The sequence below is a fragment of the Vespula vulgaris genome, chromosome 15 (genome assembly GCF_905475345.1).
Source record: "Vespula vulgaris chromosome 15, iyVesVulg1.1, whole genome shotgun sequence".
Taxonomy (NCBI): domain Eukaryota; kingdom Metazoa; phylum Arthropoda; class Insecta; order Hymenoptera; family Vespidae; genus Vespula; species Vespula vulgaris.
In genome coordinates, this window is record NC_066600.1 from 206,263 (window position 1) to 227,429 (window position 21,167).

Consider the following 21,167-nt stretch of genomic DNA (forward strand, 5'->3'; position numbering starts at 1 on the left):
AAATAAAGTAAATGCTGCCATCTAGGCATTATCTCTTTTCGAGTTGGAATCAAAGGAAATGCTCATAAATTCATACGATAGTGCGTTGTTCCTCTCGCGTTATACCACGGATTATGTATCTTTGAGCTGCTTAAAGCAGTGCCGACTCATCACTAAAAAGATTTCAGCCAAAACTTCGTTTTATTCTTGTTGAAGGAGATTCTCGAACTTCACTTTATCATTGAGTGGGAAATTGTTTCTTTAAAAATTCTGCAATATGATTATAACTCTGAAAAATTTACAGCAACAAACTTTTACGGTAGAAATTGACCCATCCGAAACGGTGAGTGAAAATGTAATGATATTGAATTTCATCTAGCTTCGGTTTCAGTTGATTAGAAAAATTATATGTTACTTTGCAGGTAAGGGAACTTAAGAAACATATCGAGACTCAAGAAGGCTTTCCTACCGAACATCAAAAGTTAATATATGCTGGTAAATTCAAGCCCATAACCTCACTTTCTTCTCATCCAAATTTATAACATTTGCGACTATGCTTGTATGGTTTTCAATAATCCGTTATATATATATTATTATGAAAAGTTTCACATATTGACATAAAATGTGCGCGTAATTAATTTTGTTTCAACGATTCATATCGCATATGAGCTATTGCAGGTTAAGTTTGAAAGTTCTTTTCTTTCTTCTTTTTTTTTTCTACCTTTCTACGAATCGTTTCCAACACTCGTCTCTCCGATATTTCTTCAGAGATCAATATACGCGATACACGTACTTTTTATACGTATATTATTGCATATATTCATGCGATATATTTATGCGATATTGAAATATACACGTAATTTTTTCAGGCAAAATATTAATAGATGACAAACCACTCACGGAGTATAATATCGATGAAAAGAAATTTATAGTTCTTATGATTACAAAACCTAAAGCTGGTAGTGGTTCAGCTGCTAGCGAAGAGCACAATGTTGAAAGCGACAATAAGGAAGACACAACTACCAGGTATTCACAGAAATAACAGTTTACGAATATGTCGAAAGTGTGTTTTTAAAAGAGCGAGATAGAAAAAGAAAAGTATATAACTATTGTCTATGAATGATATTTTAAAAAGGTAATAAGGGTCTTGGACAAGTCACAAGGTTATTAAACCTCGAATAAATTGTTTTAAATGTAAATATTTATATTACAGTTGCGAATGAGAAAAAAAAAATGTTATTCTTGAGATACTTCAGGCGAGTTCATGGTATTTATCTTTTGCCATAGCTCAGCACCACCACCTAGTACAAATCCTAGCGGTCAAACTGTATCTCAACCGTCTACAAACGTGCAAGAATCTACAGTAACGGAACCGGCAGCTGCTGGAGGACAAGCCGAGAGTGCCTTGCTGATGGGTGAAGAATACAATACAATGGTAAACAATATCATGGATATGGGGTAAGTGAAAAAATGAAATAGGATTAGAAAAAGAAAAAAGAAAAAAGAAAAAGAAAAGAGAGAGAAAAAAGAAAGAAAAGAAAAATATCTATGTAAGCGGAAGACGGAAAAGCGCATTTTGTATTTTCAATTAACTTCACTTTCATTAGATACGAGCGAGAACAAGTTGAACAGGCTTTACGAGCGAGCTTCAACAATCCGGATAGGGCGGTTGAATATCTTCTGACAGGTATACCTGCGCAACTGTTCGAGGATCCATTGGAGGATCCAGCCGAGGCGCAAGAACAACTTCAAGACCAAGGTCAAGACCCTTTAGCGTTCCTACGAATGCAACCACAGTTTCAACAAATGCGCCAAGTTATTCAACAAAATCCTCAACTTTTAAATACCGTGCTCCAGCAAATAGGACAAACTAATCCTGCCCTTTTACAGCACATTTCACAGAATCAGGAAGCATTTATACGTATGCTGAATGAGCCAGGTTCGTTCGTTAAAAAAAAACAAAAATTTGGCAAGTATATCGATGTGAACTTTATAAATGGATGCTCACACAAGTGAATCTTTTTAATGCAGTAGAAACAACTGGTGGTACAGGCGCACGAGTTATGCCTGTATCTGCAGCAGCGGTAGCATCTGCGGCCGCTTCAGGTGGTCTTTCAGGTGGTGGATCTAGTACGCGGGCGGCTGTTGAAATGATTCAGTTAACACCGCAAGACAGAGAGGCTATTGATAGGTTGACGGCATTAGGATTTCCAGAACATCTAGTTGTACAAGCTTACTTCGCATGTGAAAAAAATGAGAATCTTGCTGCTAACTTTTTGCTATCTCAAAATCTCGATGACTGAAGTTATACATATGTATGAGTTTGAAATATCAATGGACTGAGAAAGGGTGGGTAATTACATCATAACCACTTATTTTCACAGTAATTACGATTGCTTTGTTTGTAAATATACGTACATGTTTAGGATATTTTATTCATTATATACAGGAGAATTGACATGTATACCAACAAGCTAAATTTTATGTGATATATTCATCAATGTATCAAAATGGCTGGAAATGCAACAAATCTAAAATTACACACTGATATAAAATTCTATTTGTTGTGCTATGTCCATGATGGATTTCACCTAAAACACATCAATATTGCAGGCTATAAAAGAATCATTTGGAGCTTGTATCGATACATTCATACTTATAGATCGTAACAGTCGTATGATAATGAATCTTTGCTTCTTCACCGTCTGGAGCAAATTAATACTATTTTTACGTAAGAAAGTCCACGTAACATTTGTAGTCTGTTCATAGAATGTACGTTTACTTTATTGTATTTATACATTCAAAACTAAGGGTAGTTATAGATCGGTAAATAACAATAAATAAATAAAGGTATCCTTTCGTGCGTGCATTTAAAAGTAAATAATTTGTGCGTGTGCACGGAAGGGCTATACATATGTATCTCTAGTTCATTGATGTACTTTGTGCACTTGATGGACTTTCTGATGTAAAAAAAAAAAAAAAAAGAGAAAAAAGAAAAAAAAATGATAAGTGCATCCATATACAATCGGAATTAGTACTTGTATATGTGTGTACATTTGCGTATGTATAAAAAAAAAAGAAAAGAAAAGAAAAGAAAAACAAAGAAAAAAGAAAAAGAAACAAAAAAAAGACAAAAAAAAGCGATCTTGTATTTTTTAAACGAAAATAAAAAAGATAGTTGCACATCAAAGAGAAATTTAACAAGTCGATCCATTAAATGTGCATCAAAGGATTATTATAACACAGTTTCTAGCGTTGAAGAAATATAACGAAGAAATTTTAATTGATACGTATACGTGCATCAAACCTCTTTGTTAAGAATTTCTTTCTTAAAAAATATTGTTTTCATGAAAATACTAAACATATTGATAATATTTCATATGCATAGATAACTCTGTGAGTATAAAATTTGCAGATTTTTATGATATACGGTTTTGCGAGAGAAACATATAGGAATTGTAGATACAGCGTGATTTATAGTCAGCGATCGCAACAATTAGACTAAACTCGATGAAAGCTTTTACGGAAAAGTGAAGAGTAAAAAATAAAAGTTCTCTCTATAACGAAATGCTTCGATATGGTCGCTAAAATTTATCTGCTTGTTAACTTTGATATTTCAGTTTTATCTTTCTCTTCTATGCATACGTGCGTACGTAAGGATTCGTTATTTGTAACTAAGTACATACTCGTACGTGTATGTATCTCTGGCGGGCGTGCGTGCGTGCGTGCGTGCGTGTGTGCGTGCGTGCATGGGTATGTGTAACACACATACGAATTCTTTGAAAATATATTATAACAACGTTGAGGAGATTGTCCTCAAGTAAATGGTATATAATAGTACTGTATTTTCATTTACCAGTAAATCATAAAGCAATTATATTATCTTGAAAAAATTTAGAAAATAATGTATAAAAACAACTTATTCTATACTTCATTCATAGGTCTAGAGACACTTTGAAGCAGCAGAACCTTGTTTCTTTTTTTTTTTCACTGTTTTCAATATGTTTGTAATACTTAAAAGCATAAATAAATGTATCTTCATTTATTAGAAAAAATAATTACAAATATTATCTTCTCGCAGAGTTACATATCTTTTTTCGTTTAAACGCAGCGCAGTTGCAAGGACGCATTTGTCAATAAAAACTTGACGAATCGATTAATCGCTTAAATAATGAAAATATCAATAGAATAGAGAAACCTTAGATGGCTCGTTCAAAACTGTATATTCATGGTGTACGCTTAACAACAGAGTATAAAAATATATTCACTTTGTTCAAGAGAAAATACCTTTCGTACGCAAATCTTTTTTAGCTTCTTCTATTTCCTGGAATTTGAATAATATTGCAATAACATTAATCGATCCAACGTATAAGCGTCCTATGAACAATCATAGGGCAAAAAGATTATATACTTTTTTGAGTTCAGCTGCTTCCACGTTGCAATCATTGAACGTAAACGTCCTGTATAAGACGACACTGGCCGCATAAAAACCGAATACAAGTAAAGCGATAAGCGGTAGGAATAGAAATATTTCTTGCCATTCCGTGGCATAAGAAAGATTTATATATCCAGTGATCACTGCTAGCCATACACCTAAAGGTACACTAGTATACGTAAGCCATTCTGTCAACTTAGACATCTGCAAATAAAAATGAATTAATATAAAAAAAAAAATTCAGAAATGGCAGACGCTGAAGATCATGTTTATAAATCACTGCTAACTGACTTCACGTTGCAAAATATTAGACAAGCAGGAATATCACAGAGACCGATTCGACACCGATCGCACGTCCACGTATTATCACATTTGTTATCATCGGACAGAGGGTGACGTCGTCGTCGTTACGTTCGAGCCATCTCGTAGATAGGAAATATACTAAATTTTTCTTTTAACGTACGTCTAAACTAATTTCGTACGTTTGATCGTTAATCGAAAATTATTCATCAATTTCTTAAGTCACAATTTTTTACTTCCTTCGTAGGATGAAAAATTGTTTTCAACTATATCGTTCGTTTATAATCTTCGCTACAATCGACAATGTATCCGCGGTGAATAATACCGACGTAATACCGATTCCTGCGTACTCTGCGTTATCCTCGGGGTAAGGTTCATCGGGGTATACAGGTGCCGTCATCTCGCGACGGAGCGACGAAACTCGATCGTGCAAGGGAAAGAGGTTGGCTACGGCTAAGTACCACTTGCACGTTAAACCACTATTCGACCGAAAGTCGGTAGTAAATCGATTATCGTAGAATTTGTTGCGGGATGTGTGTAAGAAAAACGAAATAAATACTAAGCGCATTTGTCTTCGTAGTATCGTGATATATTTTGTTGTAATAAATTAATGTTAGATTTTTTTCTATCGTTCTCTTACTTTTCTTTTTTTTTATTACGTAAACATAAAGAATTATTTGTCTTTACGCGAGTGGGTTCACACATAGCACAGGCATACGTTTATTTCTTCTCAGGTATAACAAACTCCAGTGTTGACTAATATCGAATTAAATAAATACTCGCACGAACGTTGATCGAATGGAAATATCGATCAAATTGGAAACGGCTGTCGTCGATCCGGCGCGATATATCGTTTCGTTCTTTAACGATCGATCGTTCGTAGGAAGCAGCCGGATGGGGTACGGTATTTTTTTAGATTGATAGAATTTTACGTAATACAGTACATCACGTAATATGGAGAGTCTTTGGAAAATGCACGTACGCAATTAAGATCATTACGTGGCGATGATTCCGATCGAATCGTGCGACATTTGAAATAGCACCGTATCAAACTGCTTCATAAAGTACTAGGAACTGCGCATCTAATATATACACGTATAGGTAAGACACGGGGTACTCGCTTAATCTCCTCGAACTATTCTCGACTAGTTACTTTTACCCGATACGTTACCGCGATGCACTCTCGTCGACTATTCGAAACGGTATTACCCGAAGCGACTTATCTTTAATAGTATTAGATGGAAGACACGGGGACGATAGGTTGAACTTCGTTTATCATAGCATAGTCGGTAAGCGCGCGTTGAGCAAAATGATTTTTAAATTCGATCGCACGATAAAATCGATCGTGTACGAACGGTAAAGGCAAGGAGTGTAACGAAGGAACGAATTTTTTTTCCAGTAAAAGTACTCGAGGAGTCTTTGTCATCGAGATCGTTACGCGAAACGAAAGTAAGTACACCTATTTTTATGCCTCTCCGGGAAGTTTCGCCGAGAGTACCTATACTTGTATATAAGTAGGTACTGAAACACGAGTACCTTCGAGCAACACTGGGGTTAGGATACCGTTCGTACCTATTTACAGCGAGTTTGCACTCATTCGTGTTACCTTTCAGAGTTGTCACTCGCAAAGACGCAACTCGGATGCACATTCTATTTGATAATCTTGGATCAAAGTCTTTTAGGATGGGGGAAGAACTCGTAAGTTTTCGTAACTTGTTTTCGAACGGAGAACCAAGCCCGAGGCACTCTTTCGGTACGCGAGCGCACACCAAACGAACGATTGTAACGAAAAAGACGTACGTAGGTGGTACCTATTTAGAATTCCCTTGGTTATTTACGCGTAAAGAGAGTATCGTTCTTCTTCCCTTCTTCTTCTTTCTCCTCCTCTTCTTCTTCCTCTTTCGTGACGATCCGTTCAACGTAAGATAGTAACGTCAAATGGAAATAGCGCGACAGCACGATGCGGGATGTTACGAGGAGATGCTTCTCCGAAATACTTTAAGCGTCATAAGGATCGCGACGAAGCGATACAAGTAGTATTTAAAAATATAATCTTCTTTTGGTCCTTGCGCCCCTTCTATTCTACAGACGTTTTCTATTCGCGCGTTTAAGGTACGTTGCATTTCTCTTCCGCAACATTCTCAAACGCGTTCCCAAATCGGTTTCGTCGGAAGCGTAGACCTTCCGTCGCACACCAACACGCGCACCGAACTCGTTCGGCGAGTAAAGAATTAGCAAAGTATTCGTTCGATATATCGATCAACGTTCTGTCTATTTACACGACGCGCGTTTCGATCGGTCCCTCGAGAGAACGAACGCGTCGTTACTTACCGTCTAGCGGAATTACCATCTAGCGAAACATAAAAATTCCTCGTCGAATGACTTCAAAGAGGACGACTACGCTCGCGCAAAATCGGCTAGTATCTATCGCAACGTCAACGTTCGTCGTCAATCCCTCGACGTTTCGTTCTCGTCGCTAATTTATTTATCCCTGCGAAACGCTTTCGTACGTCGCTGCGTCCTTTCGTTTTCCCTTCGTCCCACTTGGACGCTCGATCGTTCCGTTCTTTCTCTCCGATCTCTTCGACGATTTCGTTCAGGTACACAAGCGGTGATTAGATCGGTAATCGCATGGATTTAAAAGCGAGACGTCCCTTTGACTCGCTTGGCACGGCGATTGCGCTACGCTCAACGAAGCTATGCACTTGGGATATATTTTATTATCGCTCGTTAAGACGTCGTCGTCCGATTAGACGGGTTACTCTGTATCCCTTCGAGCGAAAGGAAACGTACCAGGGCTTCTCGATCTTCTCGCGAAATCCGATCGCGAGAACCTCGAAGAAACGCACGCGTCTCGACGTTCCTCTTGGCCCTCTCTTTGGCCGATAGGCGCCAGTGGTACGGCCGTGTCGTATAAAGGTTACAGTCCGCTAGACTAGACCAATACGGCCTCGTCCGTTTTCGTTTCCGAGACGAGCTCGAAGGTGGGCGTGGAAAGGTCGGTAGGAGTCGGTACGGCCAATGGGGCCAAACGAATCGTTTTCCTCGCGTCCTTGTACGATCGCACTCGAATCATGGCACGATGCACCGACGGCGACGATTCCAGACGTAAGATCGCGCAAGAACCGTCCTCGGTACGTTTGCCGCGAAACACGGACTCGGTCGACTTGCTCTGTTCGCAAGCGATCGAGAGGCTCTTTAGGTCGATCGCGGATACGGAGTTGTAGACGGGAGACGAGTCGTTCCGGATCGGATCGGTCCCCGAGGAAAAGTCGGCCGTGTCGTTTTCCTCGAAGGACGTGAAAACGTCCGAGTCGGGCGCCGAGGGTGCGTCGAAGAAGGATTCGCGTAACGAGGAGGTCAGCGGCTCGGGACACATGAACGGATCCAAGGACGTCGGATCGTTCAAGTCGCTGCCGCTGTTGCACGTTTGAAAGTCGTTCACCGAGTAAGAGGACGAGGGAACGGCTTGGCGCTCGTTGACGCGCGACAGAATTTCTTGGCTCTTCGACGATTCCGACCACTTCGAGTCGGACGGCCGTCTCGAGTCGAATCTCGTCGAGTCGTGCTCGCCGAATATCGGCTCGGCCGATTTATCGTCCCTCGATCTTCCCAAGCGTTTTCCGAGAATAGCTTCGAGCGATCGTTTCGGTTCTCTCGCAGTCGTTTCCGGTCGTATCTCGGTTGCGTCTGGCGGCGTCTCCTTGCCCGAGAGATCGGTCGGTTCGAGAGGCTCGCTAAAGTCCTCGACGTGGAACGATACCGACGGCAACGTGGGATCCGAATGTCTTACGGGACTCTTTCGATTTCGACTCGACTCGAGTTCGCCCTTGTTCCACGTCGCGAGGCCGACGTTGAAACCCTCGAGGTGTTCCTCTCGCGACGTTGACAAAGGAGCCGGCTCCAAAGGACTGGGCGGTTCCGAGTGTATAATCGGAATCGTTAATCCCTCGGCGAGCTTCGAACTTCGGAAGAACGCGTGGCTTGGCTCGATTCGACTTACCGATTCCGAGTGTATCATTCGTTGTATCGTTGTCCGATTAGCTCGCGAGGATCGACGGGGCGACGGCTCGGTTTCGAGTTTGTCCTTCTTCGACGGGTCCTCCGGGGCCGCGCGGCGTTGTTTCGGCCCGAAACACGCCAGATTGGGTAGCTTCTTGCCGACGAGGTTCGTGCTCTTCGTCGACAATCTACCCCTCGGATCGTCCAGGAGGCCGCGCTTCGCCGAGTTTTCGGCCGTGGACAGGGACGAGTAGCTGTGAATACGTACGTCCGTGTTGCCGGCAAGATCGAATCGTGCCCGCGCTCGGGCTCGCGAATAAACGTTCCTCGTCGTTCGGTCCTCGGCTCGACGTCGATCCGAGAACTGGGGGACGGTGGAGGGTCGTACGTCGAATCCGTCGTCGCTTAAATTCTGCACGGAGTATCTGTGAACGAGCTCCGAACCGTCGTTCTCGTTAGCGGCGAACGCTCTCGAGTTGACGTCGGACGCGTTTCCGCTGGCCGTCCTTATGTTCGGATAGGACATCGACGATAGATTCGAATTTCCTCGCTCGTCCGTGTCCGCGTCCTTCGCCGTCGCGTCGACGTCCTTCGATCGGCACTCGACGACGGGACTGTTCGCGTTCAACGCCGAGTCGGACATGGCGTTGAACCGAAGAAATTTTCTGTTAGAGCCGCAGTCGGAATTTAAATTCTGATAGGATATGAACTTGGGCTCGGACCATTTCTTCGAAAAGTTCTTGCTCAGGAGTCTCTTGCGGTTTAGACGTCTCAGGTGTCTTATCTTGCCGAACGTCGGATCGAGCAGGTACTTGAGATTTTTGATCTTGTCGACGTTGTGATTCGAGTCTATGACGTGATTCCGATCTATTATATATTTCGGATCCAACATTTTCCTCAGGTCCTCGATGTCCTCCCCGACTATCTCGTTCGGATAATATTTCGAGGACGAGCTACGATCGGCCTCGTTTCTCTCCGGCGAAATGTCCGCCTGCCTTCCGGACGCGTCCAAGCAACGTTTGCTCGAGCAAAGGGTGTTGCTGCTCCGTCGCTTGGCCGCGAAGCAATTTTCGACGCGTTGTCTCCTAAGGTCGTTGCCGTTGTTCACCTCGGCCAACTCGAGATTGGTATTCGAGGCGCGCCTCGCGGGCGAGCATCCGCCGTATCGGCTAGGCGTAACGCCGAACAAAGCGACCAAGTCCTCCGCTATTTTTCCGGCCGCTGTTCGCATCTCACCGTGATGAAAGGCATAAATCCAAGGATTCGCTCCGCTGTGAGAGAGAATCGGCAGACCCAACCACACGACCGCCCATTCCGAAAGGAAATTGGTGTCGTAGAAGATGTCGAGCAGCATGCAGGTCTGAAACGGGACGAAATACGAGATTCGGGACGAGATCGTATTTGCATATTTCTCTTTAGATACGGCGTTCTTTCGCTCGTCGAACGCGTATCATCGTATTCGGATATCGTTCGGAGCGAGCGAGTCGATCGTTCCTGACGCGCGAGGACTCCCGTTTCCTTACTCTCTTTTTCTTTTTCCTTCCTTTTTTGTCCGTTTTGCTTCGGATCGGCCATTACGGATGGACGAAAGTTTCGGTTCGTAAGAAGGATTCCGAAGGGGAGGAAGAGGAGAACGGAGAAAAAAAAGAGAACAAAAAGAAAAAAAAAACTCGTTCGATCCGAGAAAGGACGATAAAAAGATTCCAAAATGTAATCGTTTCGAAGTACGTCGGAAATATCGTATGGAAATTCGCTGCATAAAGCGTCGCGCCTTCCTTTCTCGAGGTCGTATAGAAAAAGATCTAACGAGACGTAACGTCGTTTCTCCGGCATATCGGGGGAGTAGCTAACTTCGTTTCTCGATGGCTGCGCTCCTAAGAGATGCGCGTCTATCGCGCATGGATCTTTCTTGCGGTCGTTGACGGAGATCGGATCGGAGATTTTAGACGGCTGTTGCTACGGCGGATATAGCGCGGCGATCGTCGCACGATTTGCGACACGTTCTTATACTTTACGGAAGCACGACGCGACGCGTTACGCCAAGTATATACGACGATAGAACCCTGTGCTCGAGACGGATGATCGGTTTCTAGCACTTTTAAGGTACGAAAAGAGAGAAGGTATATTTACTCACTTGAAACGGAAGCCAAAGGATGAAAAAGGCTCCGACCGTTACGGCCAACGTTTGACCGTAGCGAGGCAAAGCCATGGTTTGCGTTTGATGCCGGAACGATAGTTCTACCGTGTAAATGGCACGTGCATGAGCGCGTGCCACCAGGTAGACGTACACGTAGCAACCAAGAAGTACGAGAGCGCTCGGCGCCCAAACTGCTACGACCAGGAAGACTCTTACAGGCGGCAAGACGGCTGCTCCGAACCTACAACCTCCGCTATGACGTAAAGTGAATTAATCTCTCTCTCCGAACCCCCATCCCCCTCCGCCTCCTTCCTTCCCTCCCACGTAAATTCTCTACGACTACAACTAGATATCGTAGGTGGTAGTAAATCTTATTCGACGTTGCTTCTAAGAGACTCGACGATTATCGCGAATGACAATACCTATGCGTTTCCGCCAGACCCGTGATTCGAGCGTAGATCAAAGGCGAGAGTCCAACGCAGATCGCGTAGATCCAAAAAACGGCGATATACTTTTCGATGCTGCTGTGAGTGATGATGTTCTTATATCTCAATGGCTGTGCCAACGACGTCAAACGATCTACCGCTATCGCCACCGTAACTAGCACGCTCACGCTGCAAAGTGCGATCACGATGCAATACGGAAGGATGCACAGCGTCGACGTACCGTTTTCTGGCGGACCAGAGAGTTCTAGCTGCATACCAAACGGCATGAACACTCCGACCTTTGTCAAAAGCAAATATCGATTAGGTATCGGGTTCGCATTCGTTGCATGCTGGACGACGAGATAGCGGCTTCGATCGTCGATGAAATTCTATTTTCATGGAAACGTTACCGAAGAACGGGCCGGGTATCACCCGTTGCTACTGCTAATTCTCTTCTCGGAATGTATTCAAACGAATCTTTATTAAGGAAAGATCAACGAATCGTTACGGGTTAACGAAAAGTTATAGAAGCCATATTTTCTCGAGATCTCGTTAATCGAATAAACGCGAGAACTCTGAGTCGTGAAAGGCACGCACGATCCCGAGTATACCCGCGTATCCCGAGCGGTACTCGAATTCATCGATTGTCAGTCCGCCGAGCGTTAGCGAAACCGTTTCTATTCGAGCCCCATAAGACTCGTTCGTGACGTCATAGCTCGCCGACGATGGATCGGCCAATGTATACATAATTTAAGGAACGGTCTGTCTCCGAGTACCTCGTCCGAATTGAAAAGTCTTTCTATTTGAACGTATTGCATTAGATCGCACGTATCCTCATCGACGATCGACGCCCTGAAAATGAAGGAGAAAGTCAATTTCGGGCTCACCCCAAAATCACTAACGGCCAAGGACACGAGAAGGTAGTTCGAGGCCGTTCTAAGTCTCTTGTACCTATAAAAGGCTGCTAAAATGATGGAATTTCCCGTGACGGTTATCGGCGAGAGGATGCAAACTATCGAGACGGCGAGTACCACCGAGATCGGACTGACGTCCAGTCTGGTATCGATCCTGGTCACCGTCGGTACGAGAGCGGTCGTCGATTCATCGGCAACGGTGCTAGCCAGCGACTCCGTAGCGATCGCTGACATTGTCGCTCCTTCGAGACGGTCGCTCCTCTTCACGTGTGTGCGCGTCCCTTCTTTTCTCGCCCACGCGTCTTTCAAGTCAAGTTGGCTTCGTAAACGTGTCTTCCGTATGACGCCATGCCGTCGCCAGCGAAAACGTCGGAATCGATGAAACCTGAAAGTTACTCCACCCGGACGTACTCTTCGCACGATCCATGATTTTTTTTCTCCCTGGTGTCAACGAACGACGTTCGCCGCTGAAAACAGAGTGGATAGGCGCTTGTCAGAAAGGAAAAAGTCCGTTTACCAAATCGACCCGTTTAAGAGTTGAATACGTTATCGCTAATAATTTATGCTCGACCTCTCTCGCCGAAGGGTACACTTCTTCGATACATTTCGTCAAGATTCTCGCTTCGTAATTTTGAGATCATTGGTTAAATCGAATATAATCGATTTCAACCTTGAATTTTGTTTGCCAACTCTCTTCGGTACAACGTCACGCGGTGATATTGCAAATGATTTGTGCAACTCCGAGGAAAATCTTTCTCTTTTTCTTCAAAGATCTTCACGCAAGCGTCTTCGCGTTGTTCCTTTCTTTTTCGCTTAAGGACACCTATCGACGCGTCGTATAATTATTTTTCATCTTTAAGAGGACAAACTTTCATCGACGGACGATCGCGTCTCTTTTTTTCCATTCGACTTCGATAGTTTTCTGAATAATCAGTTCGGTACCGATGAGTTGGCGTCGTAGAACGTAGTTAGTACCTACTTTAATTTTAGAAAATGTTTCTCGCCATTGTGGAAACTTTTAAACGATTATAACGTCCTACAAGCTTCGAGAAACGAGAAAAGTTCGATCGAGTTTCTCGGCGAACATTATAAATTACTTAATACACCTAGTTGTCTAATATCGATGACTCGTCGATGATGCGCCTCTTAAGAATCGACAGTTTGACGTTTAATAACTGCTCGAAAATAACCGGAGAAACGTCTTTCGCCAGCGGTACGCAGCAAGTACGTTGAGAAATGCGATTGTTGTTCTGAAACTTTGGATAAATAGATCGTATATTTCATTTAAATGAGAAAAATGGATCGGAAATTGAAAATAGAGTATTACTCGATTATTTTGAAATCATTCCTTTGAGAAAAGACTTTAAATTTGATCTTTTCGTTGCAAGTCGAGGTCCACGCGATGGTCCACAGGGGAATTCTAAGAAAAATGTAATATCGGTGAATCATTATTAGAGCGAAAAATCGGAAAACGAAGTTTTCTTCGGTGCGAGTTTTGTTTAATCTCTGGATAATAATCGGATCGTACTTATGGATAAACTTGAACGAACCAACTTTCTCAACTGCATTCTGTTTGTGTTTTTTGTTTTTATCGGATGTTGATAGATATCGATTGAAACGTCTTGTTCGTACGGCGAAGTAGTCTAACAATGCTTCAAATCGATCGACAGATTTGTCAGGCATGTTCTATCGGTCTAACGTGAAATCGAATTGGAATCCTTATCGTGAAATATGGAGATACCTTTGACGCGGGGATATATTTTTCTGACGACGTGTCAATAAATTGCGACGTATCGAGCGAATAGAAAAAAGAAAAAAAGAGGGTGGGGGAATGGCAAAGCGCGAAACGTGAAATTCATATTCTAGCGCGCTAACGAGTAGTCGATACTCTTTCTCTCTTTCGTCTCGAGCATCTGACCGACTGACTGTCTATAAATAAATGGACGATGAAATAAATTTGAAAGACGGCGTTCCGATCGCAGTCTAGTTAACAAAGTAATAAAGTTTAACTTATTCGTTAAGGTCAGAATCCAGAACGCGAAACGTTAATTAATCCTGCCTTTCGTGGATATCGATCCTTGTGGAATTTCCTAAGGAATTCCCGTTTCGGCATCGTTGACCTAAAATGGTCGGATGTTTCGTAGAACTAACCGGATACGTACGCAGTATATCTCGAGACAGACTCTTCCTCGTTGTTACGGAAGAAAGAAAAGAGGCCTGAGAGTGCTTTATAAACTTCGTAATAAGAAAATGAGCCGCGCGTCGTCGACTCGTTGACTCTCTCCTATTCCCATTGTGCCAAGTACTTGGGTAAATCAAAAGAATTCTCTCGTTTAAGATTCCCCTAAGAATAGTCTTATAACGCGAAAGTGAAAGAGCAACGTGGGCACGCGTGTTACTCGAACGCGACAAACACGTTCCCTCTTTGCAGATGCGGGACGATGCTTTTTTTCTAGGTCGATGGAGATAGCCCGCATCGGCGCGGCGGTACCTTGAGGGTATATTTAAGGGTTCTCTCGCGTGCGTTGAACCTTTCCGCTACGCAAAATATTGATTTCGCTTCAAGGTACAACGTTACGTCGCTCTCTTTATCTCCGTTGCTTCGTTACGTATTTAAAAATAACCATCGAACGGATTGCATCCTTAAACGAAAAATCTTTCCAAATCTTTGACGATATTATTTATGAATAATTACGAATTGTATTCTCTCTCGTGCGCTATCGTTGAATTTCACTTACGATTCTTGATAATCGAGCGCTTATCTATAGCAAGGAAGGGACCCGAATCTCGATGGACAAAAATGAGTTCGAAGGTCCGAAAAATTGTTGGCGACTTGCCTCGGTCGCTTTGACCCTGCACTTGTACTCGACACCGTCTCGTCTCTGGCTCCGACTTTGACGCGTCGTCTACGCCGGTCACGGTCAACTCCTGCCTTTTCCCACGCGCCGTTGATTTCGCGACGAAGAAGCTTCGAACGGCGCTTTTAACTTTGCCAAGTCTGCCGATACTATTTCTCCTAGATTTTTCTTATTGAAATGACCTCGCGGTAACGGAATAAATGTCCGTTATTTCTTTACAGTTCTTACGCTTCTATACAAAGTATCAGATAGAAAGTGTTTCTTTTACTTTTTCTTTCGCTTCGTCCGTGGGCGTAAAAGCACGAGTGGGAGATCGATCGATTTAATCGTTGCCAGTCATGAGGCGAACGCTAAATTTTCTCATCGCGATATCCATTCGAACTCGATTACCTACTTTGCCGGGATTGAGAAGGGTGTTAAGTTTCGACGCCGATGATCGGGATCGATAATCGACGCCTAGTTAACTCCTACTAATTTCCAGTTAATACGAGCGCGTGGATATCCTTTGCTCGAGTGCTATCGAGCAAAGATTTTTTATCCAATTTTTTTCGTACATCGAGTGATCGACGAAACTCGAAAGAACGTTTATAAATATTATCAATCACGGTCGAGCGAATGATTTTGCGCTCGCGCGTATGGGATCGTAGGACGTTCGAGCCTACGAGGAATGCTAACGATTTGGCCGAGCACCAAATTGCCACGAACATCTGGCTACTTTTTGCGTACAAATATTTTTTTCGCTTCTTTTTTTTCTCTGTTTCCAGGACGATGGCAATTGATAAAGTGGTCGCGACGGCTGGCGTTCATTCGTTTCTTGAGTTGGCAGTATAAAGCGTAAATACTCTTAAACTGCGATACTTTCGTCTGTTCTCTCCTAGATCAATACGATTTACATGCTGCGTCGGGGTTGGGTGTGGCGTTTGAATATCGGACGATACAAAAAGGGAGAAAGTCCCGTTCTTTGTCGTTCTGAGAGAACGAATTCAATTTTCTCTTCCCTCACCTGAAACTTCTCTTTGTGCGATGATCGCGATAAAAGGGAGCTAACAAACCCTATAATATTATATTAAACATTCGCCGTCGATCGATCTTGGTTTCAAGATACTTTTTTCTCCTTCAACTCGCGCGAATCTCGGAATGGCACGCTGCACGTCGTAAATTTGAAAGTATTGCATTATTAATTACATCCTCGAACTTGCTGAAACTCGCGAAGGGAAGAGAGATTGAGAGAGAGAGAGAGAGAGGAGAAAAACGATCTAAGGGATAATCGTGGCCGTAGGCAACGTGCAAAGCTTACGGACTACGTCCGATTTAGCCCTGACACACATGGTTAACGCATGGCTTACGCAAAAAAGCACAAGTTAAAGCGAAAAGCAGCAGCGAGCATAACGAGCTCTTATAAATAAGCTCGTATAAATCCGACGCGATATTTGTTTAATTGACCTGGATACACTGGCCGAAATAATATTATTCATTTCTTAAGTGGCGAATGTACATTTAGATGTATTATTGTTCTTCGTACAACGGCGAACATCATTCGAGCATTGAATTCGCATCTACGTGTCTCTGCGTACCTAAGTATAAACCTACGTATAAAACGAAGGATGTTTTCTAATCGTTAACGATAGATTATGGAACTTTGAAAACTATTTTTCTCTTTTTCTCTTTTCTCTTCTTTTCCTTTTTTCTTTTCTTTTCTTTTTTTTTTTGACGTATCGGTGACATGTAATAGTACTCGTCAAAGGGAATACGAGCGTTGTACGTAGTGAAATTTTACGCGATAGCCGATCGATCGAGTGTTATTACCTAATAACGTTATGTCGTTAAACCACGATATTTTGCTTCGTCTTTTCTTTTCTATTTTTCTTCGTAACGGTATTTACGTTACTCGTAGCAAGAAACACGCGTCGATCCACCCACTTGATTTTTTTCTCGGGGTCGTCACATGTTCAGGGACGATACGTCGAGAGAAAAGATTGCAACGGGGAAGAGTTAAGGGAGAAGAAAGAAACGGAAAGAAACATCGGGGAAAGGTCGGAGAACCTTGAAAAGCACCTGCACTGCGTCTATTTCCTCTACGAAGTTACGTAATCGACATTTCCTTCTCCTCTTACTCTCTTTATCCTTCTTCTTCAATCCTACTTTTCTCTCAGTCTACCCCGAAATCCTTTTTGAGAGGGAATTACTTGATGCTTGGGCGCAATCCGAAGAAGGATGATTCCATGGAAAAATATTTTAAGCTTTCGAATCCTTTATCTGGATCAACTGCTAGAAATGAGATAAACCGTTCAACAAATTGGATCTTTTCATTATATGCGTGCGTGCGTGTATGTACGCGTGTGTGTATGTATATATATTTGTATATACGTATATACATGTATATATATGTATGCGTATGTATGTATGCATGAATGCAAACGAATTTTATTTGTGAATAATAAATGTACGAGGTTTTTAACAAAGCTTTTATTTTTGGTTAATTTTCACAAACTTGTCAAAATACTCTCAAGATGATTCACGATGTTTGGTTTCCACTACATATTATGATCGAATCACACGAATGTAAGCGTATAGACGTAGATAGCGTTTCATTCATTGATTCGAACGGTAGTCACTCGGGTAGGTCAATAGAGAGAAGGTGAACTCGTGCACGTGCATTTGCGGTTGTGATTTACTAACCACTACTACCTCGTCTTTCTGAGCAATTAATCGTAAATAGGAGAACGCTTTGAAAATATTCCATAGCGAATCGTGCACAGTGGTATCGAGTGCGAGAGAGTGAGAGAGAGAGAGAGAGAGAAAGAGAGAAACAGTCATGCGATGCAATAACGAAGAAAGAAAATCTACGAAGAAAAAATAAGATAATGACTATGACCGTTCGTTGACACGAAAGATTGTTTACTACGCGCGTAAAAGCCTAACAATAAGTTTGGAACGTACCAGGAATAGTATTTGGGTTTATAGCAGAGCAATACCCTCTATAACTATTGAACGGTGTCCTCGAGGATAAATTCTTTCGAGCTTCGCTTATGAAGCGATTTATGAGGACGATTTTATACTTTGTGTGATATACTAGATCGCTGAATGACTGCGTTTCGAAACTTTTATATAATAATAATAATAATAGTAGTAGTAGTGGTAGTAATAATAATAATAATAATAATGACAACAACGACAACGATAACAATATAATAATAATAATGATAAAAGTACGATAAAAGTTGTCAACTTTGGATAACTTTTATCGCAACTCGGAGTGTTTTCAATGTTTTTCTTAGAGACCGAGAGAAAAGTAAAATCGAGCTATACCAGCTGGCGCATCATAAAACTTTGAAAGTGTCTCTCTAAAATCGTCGATGCTTCGAATCAAGGAATATCGGTCTCTCCCATATCCTAGCAAATGGATTTCTATGGAGATGTGCTTGTCACTATCGATGCAAGCGTCACGAAACGCGATAAAACATTTCGCGCGGTCTCTCTTTTTAAAATATATTGAAATAAATTTTCTTAAAGCAATGATAAAACAAATATTCAATATCTTGTAATGATAAAAAAAGATGATTAAAGGAAAAAACGATCGTGATCAATTTCTTCTATCGACATGTTTCGAATATATTTTATACGATCGAATCAAATGAGACCAGACGATAGATCTTATTAGTCGTAGTTATTTTTCTCAGCGTAAAAATTTGTTTACGATATTACGTACTTGAAATAGATGATATTTTTACGTCGAAGCACGGACGATATGGGGAGATGAAATTCAATGTTATTGCCACTGGTTGACCGGAGCTCGCTCCTTGGGGGGTAGCACGTAACATGCGTTCATAATTAACGAAGTCACGTTCCTTCGGTTTGGATTAACCATAGACAACGTACGTCTATTCTACATCCTCGAACCTTTCTCTCTGTCTGTTGCTCTATTCTTTCTTCGCTGCGCAGATCGGTGATTTTGTTTATAATGCGGATTAATCGGTTCGACAGATCGATTCGGACGTCATTATAGGGAGAGACATTCGTGGTCGAGAAAACGTACGTATCTTGCATACGTACGCCCGTGTACGGTACGTAACGTAGTATATCGACAACGTAGTAAAACGGAGTCCTCTGTTATCGAGCTTTATCGCGTGCCGTTTATCGTATATTCAACGACAACAAGGTCGCATAAATATTAATTAGAAAGGAGATACACGAGGGTCGAGCTCTCTGGTCGAAGGAGAAAGAGATAGAAACCAACGCGAAGGAAGGATCTTATTGCGATGGGAGTTCGAGTACTCTCTTTTCTCATTGGCAGCGTGCGTATTTATTAGATTTTTTATTTTTACGAAAAGAAAGAAAAAAAAAGATGGACCTTTTCCGTTCCTTTCTTTTTTCATTTCTTTAATCCGGCTTCGTAAATCCTCGATAAAAGATCTCTGGTCCCTACGTAGTTGAGCCAGTCACGAGAGCAATCAACCGGATGATTTACCTCTATTTTTTTCCATCTTCGTACGTGAGGGCAGAAGAGCGTAACCTTCCGTCGAATGGATCGTGCCAGGTCACGCTAAATCCTTGGAAGCTCGAAAACGCGTGCTTTCGCATGTAAACCGAGCCACAGGTATTTGTCTATGCTCTCGTGTATTCACCCTATCGTGTTATTTCGAAGGATTTTCGTTTACCTATGTTGGAAACATTCGGAAAGTGGATGGCATCGTCTGTGACGTAACGGCGCGTTACTATGGGGACAATACGACGAAACGAATAACAGGGGGATGTGCGAAAAAATCGGAGAAAAACGCGATTGAAAGCACCGCATCGCACGGAACGATGCGCGCGTGTTCCGTGAATGCGATCGCCCCGTTATCCGTCTTCTATCTCTCTTCTATCTCCGAATAACAATCGTGAGTGCGAGACAAGAAAGAGTATGCGAGATCTGTAAATAAGCGTCACCGAATCGCGAGAGTTTTCACGCAGAGCGTAGGCGGGTGTAACGTCTAATGGAAACTGTACAAAACTTGCTATGGAGAGGTAATTAAAAATTACCAAGTCGACGTTAATTCCTTTGGGTGCCAACAATAAATCAATTAAAAGTTTAATGCTTCTTAAGGAGAACCGTCGAAATAAGTAATTTCATGCAAAAATTAATAAAAATCCTTGAACCCATCGCGACATGTCCGACCACGTAATTCGTTCCTCGGAAGAAAGAAACGAAGTAGAAACGATACGCCGTAAGGTTCGTTGATCGGTTCGAAAATCGGTTCGTGCGACTTACCGAAAAGAAAATTGTTCCTCATCGCAATAATCATACACGAAGGCACGACGAATCTAAAATAAATCCCTTCCTTTGTCGTCGAAGAGATGAAATATCAAATCGTGTTGGAATTATCGAACGGTAGTTACATCTATCTGTTAATTCTCGGAATCGAAGTATCAGAGAAACGAAGGACGATAGGAATTGAATCTCTTACGTTGAAAATGAGAAATTTATCGGATAGACCGTTCGAAGAACACACCGGTGTGAGAAAATCTCGATAGGAGGAAGATCGCTGATTCGCGTCGCGACGCCGCGTGTCGACTGAAGGCATCGTTTCGTAGCATAGATGAGAAAGAGAGAGAGAGAGAGAGAGAGAGAGAAAGAGGGAGAGGACGGGCGAGCACGGACGAGGAAGGACGAGGAAGGACGAGGACGGACGAGGACAGGGAGTAGAACGACGTCGACGACGAGGGCGTATCGGGGTGCGTCTGGTGAGAGTTCTCTTTGCTGGCGGTAGGGTTGGATGATATCGGGTTAGAGAGGAAGGAAGGGAAGCGTACCGAGCCTGGCGCGAATCCGAAGCCACGTGGTGCGCAATCGTCGAACCGGTCGACGCAAGAGTCGACTCTCTCTCCGGTCCGAATAGCGAGAAAGAACGACTCGTTGCAATCGAGTTGACGGACTATGCAAGAGAGCGAGCCGGTCTTCGATCGATCCGCTTTTACCCTCCTGCTGCTGGCTGCTGCTGCTGCTGCTGCTGCTGCGTGAGGGTGGGAGGGAGAGAGAGAGAGAGAGAGTCTGCAGGATATGCGGATAAAAGCGAGTAGGGTGCGCTATCGTGAGATGGAAGGGGTCAAAGAGTGAAGTTCAAGGAAAGGAGAGTG

General features: G+C 42.7%; 2 protein-coding genes across 10 annotated transcripts; one reads left to right on the top strand and one right to left on the bottom strand.

The window, feature by feature from the left end:
- The first annotated feature begins 119 nt into the window (after window positions 1–119).
- LOC127069364 (UV excision repair protein RAD23 homolog B) lies at window positions 120–2,534 on the top strand. Of its 2 annotated transcripts, XM_051006316.1 has the most exons (7): window positions 120–322; window positions 402–474; window positions 849–1,005; window positions 1,267–1,437; window positions 1,587–1,918; window positions 2,011–2,328; window positions 2,429–2,534. In XM_051006316.1, the coding sequence occupies exons 1-6, from the start codon at window positions 257–259 to the stop codon at window positions 2,280–2,282; spliced, it is 1,071 nt and encodes a 356-aa protein (XP_050862273.1). In that variant the 5' UTR covers window positions 120–256; the 3' UTR covers window positions 2,283–2,328; window positions 2,429–2,534. The 2 variants fall into 2 exon arrangements, with proteins under 2 accessions (XP_050862273.1, XP_050862272.1); XM_051006315.1 differs by having other exon boundaries at window positions 2,011–2,534.
- Window positions 2,535–4,705: 2,171 nt separating this feature from the next.
- Window positions 4,706–20,895, bottom strand: LOC127069347 (uncharacterized). 8 transcript variants are annotated; one of them, XM_051006263.1, is made up of 7 exons: window positions 20,302–20,895; window positions 13,520–13,612; window positions 12,764–13,448; window positions 12,166–12,659; window positions 11,276–11,577; window positions 10,851–11,106; window positions 4,706–10,076 (listed from the first exon to the last, which is right to left on the bottom strand). In XM_051006263.1, exons 4-7 carry the CDS (start codon window positions 12,424–12,426, stop codon window positions 7,650–7,652), a joined length of 3,246 nt encoding a protein of 1,081 aa, XP_050862220.1. In that variant the 5' UTR covers window positions 12,427–12,659; window positions 12,764–13,448; window positions 13,520–13,612; window positions 20,302–20,895; the 3' UTR covers window positions 4,706–7,649. The 8 variants fall into 8 exon arrangements, with proteins under 8 accessions (XP_050862220.1, XP_050862217.1, XP_050862213.1 ...); XM_051006260.1 differs by lacking the exons at window positions 12,764–13,448; window positions 13,520–13,612 and adding an exon at window positions 19,519–19,622; XM_051006256.1 differs by lacking the exons at window positions 12,764–13,448; window positions 13,520–13,612 and adding an exon at window positions 19,519–19,708.
- Between the last annotated feature and the right edge of the window lie 272 nt (window positions 20,896–21,167).

What these genes read in the sequence shown, in the direction of transcription:
- LOC127069347 (XM_051006259.1), bottom strand. Translation starts at nt 12,426, where the DNA reads ATGTCAGCGATCGCTACGGAGTCGCTGGCTAGCACCGTTGCCGATGAA. An exon ending in TGGCCGTTAGTGATTTTGGG is followed by an intron (nt 11,578 to 12,165) that starts GTGAGCCCGAAA and finishes CTTTTGACAAAG; the next exon opens with GTCGGAGTGTTCATGCCGTT. An exon ending in GGTCTGGCGGAAACGCATAG is followed by an intron (nt 11,107 to 11,275) that starts GTATTGTCATTC and finishes TTTACGTCATAG; the next exon opens with CGGAGGTTGTAGGTTCGGAG.
- LOC127069364 (XM_051006315.1), top strand. Translation starts at nt 257, where the DNA reads ATGATTATAACTCTGAAAAATTTACAGCAACAAACTTTTACGGTAGAA. An exon ending in AAATTGACCCATCCGAAACG is followed by an intron (nt 323 to 401) that starts GTGAGTGAAAAT and finishes GTTACTTTGCAG; the next exon opens with GTAAGGGAACTTAAGAAACA. An exon ending in AAGGAAGACACAACTACCAG is followed by an intron (nt 1,006 to 1,266) that starts GTATTCACAGAA and finishes CTTTTGCCATAG; the next exon opens with CTCAGCACCACCACCTAGTA.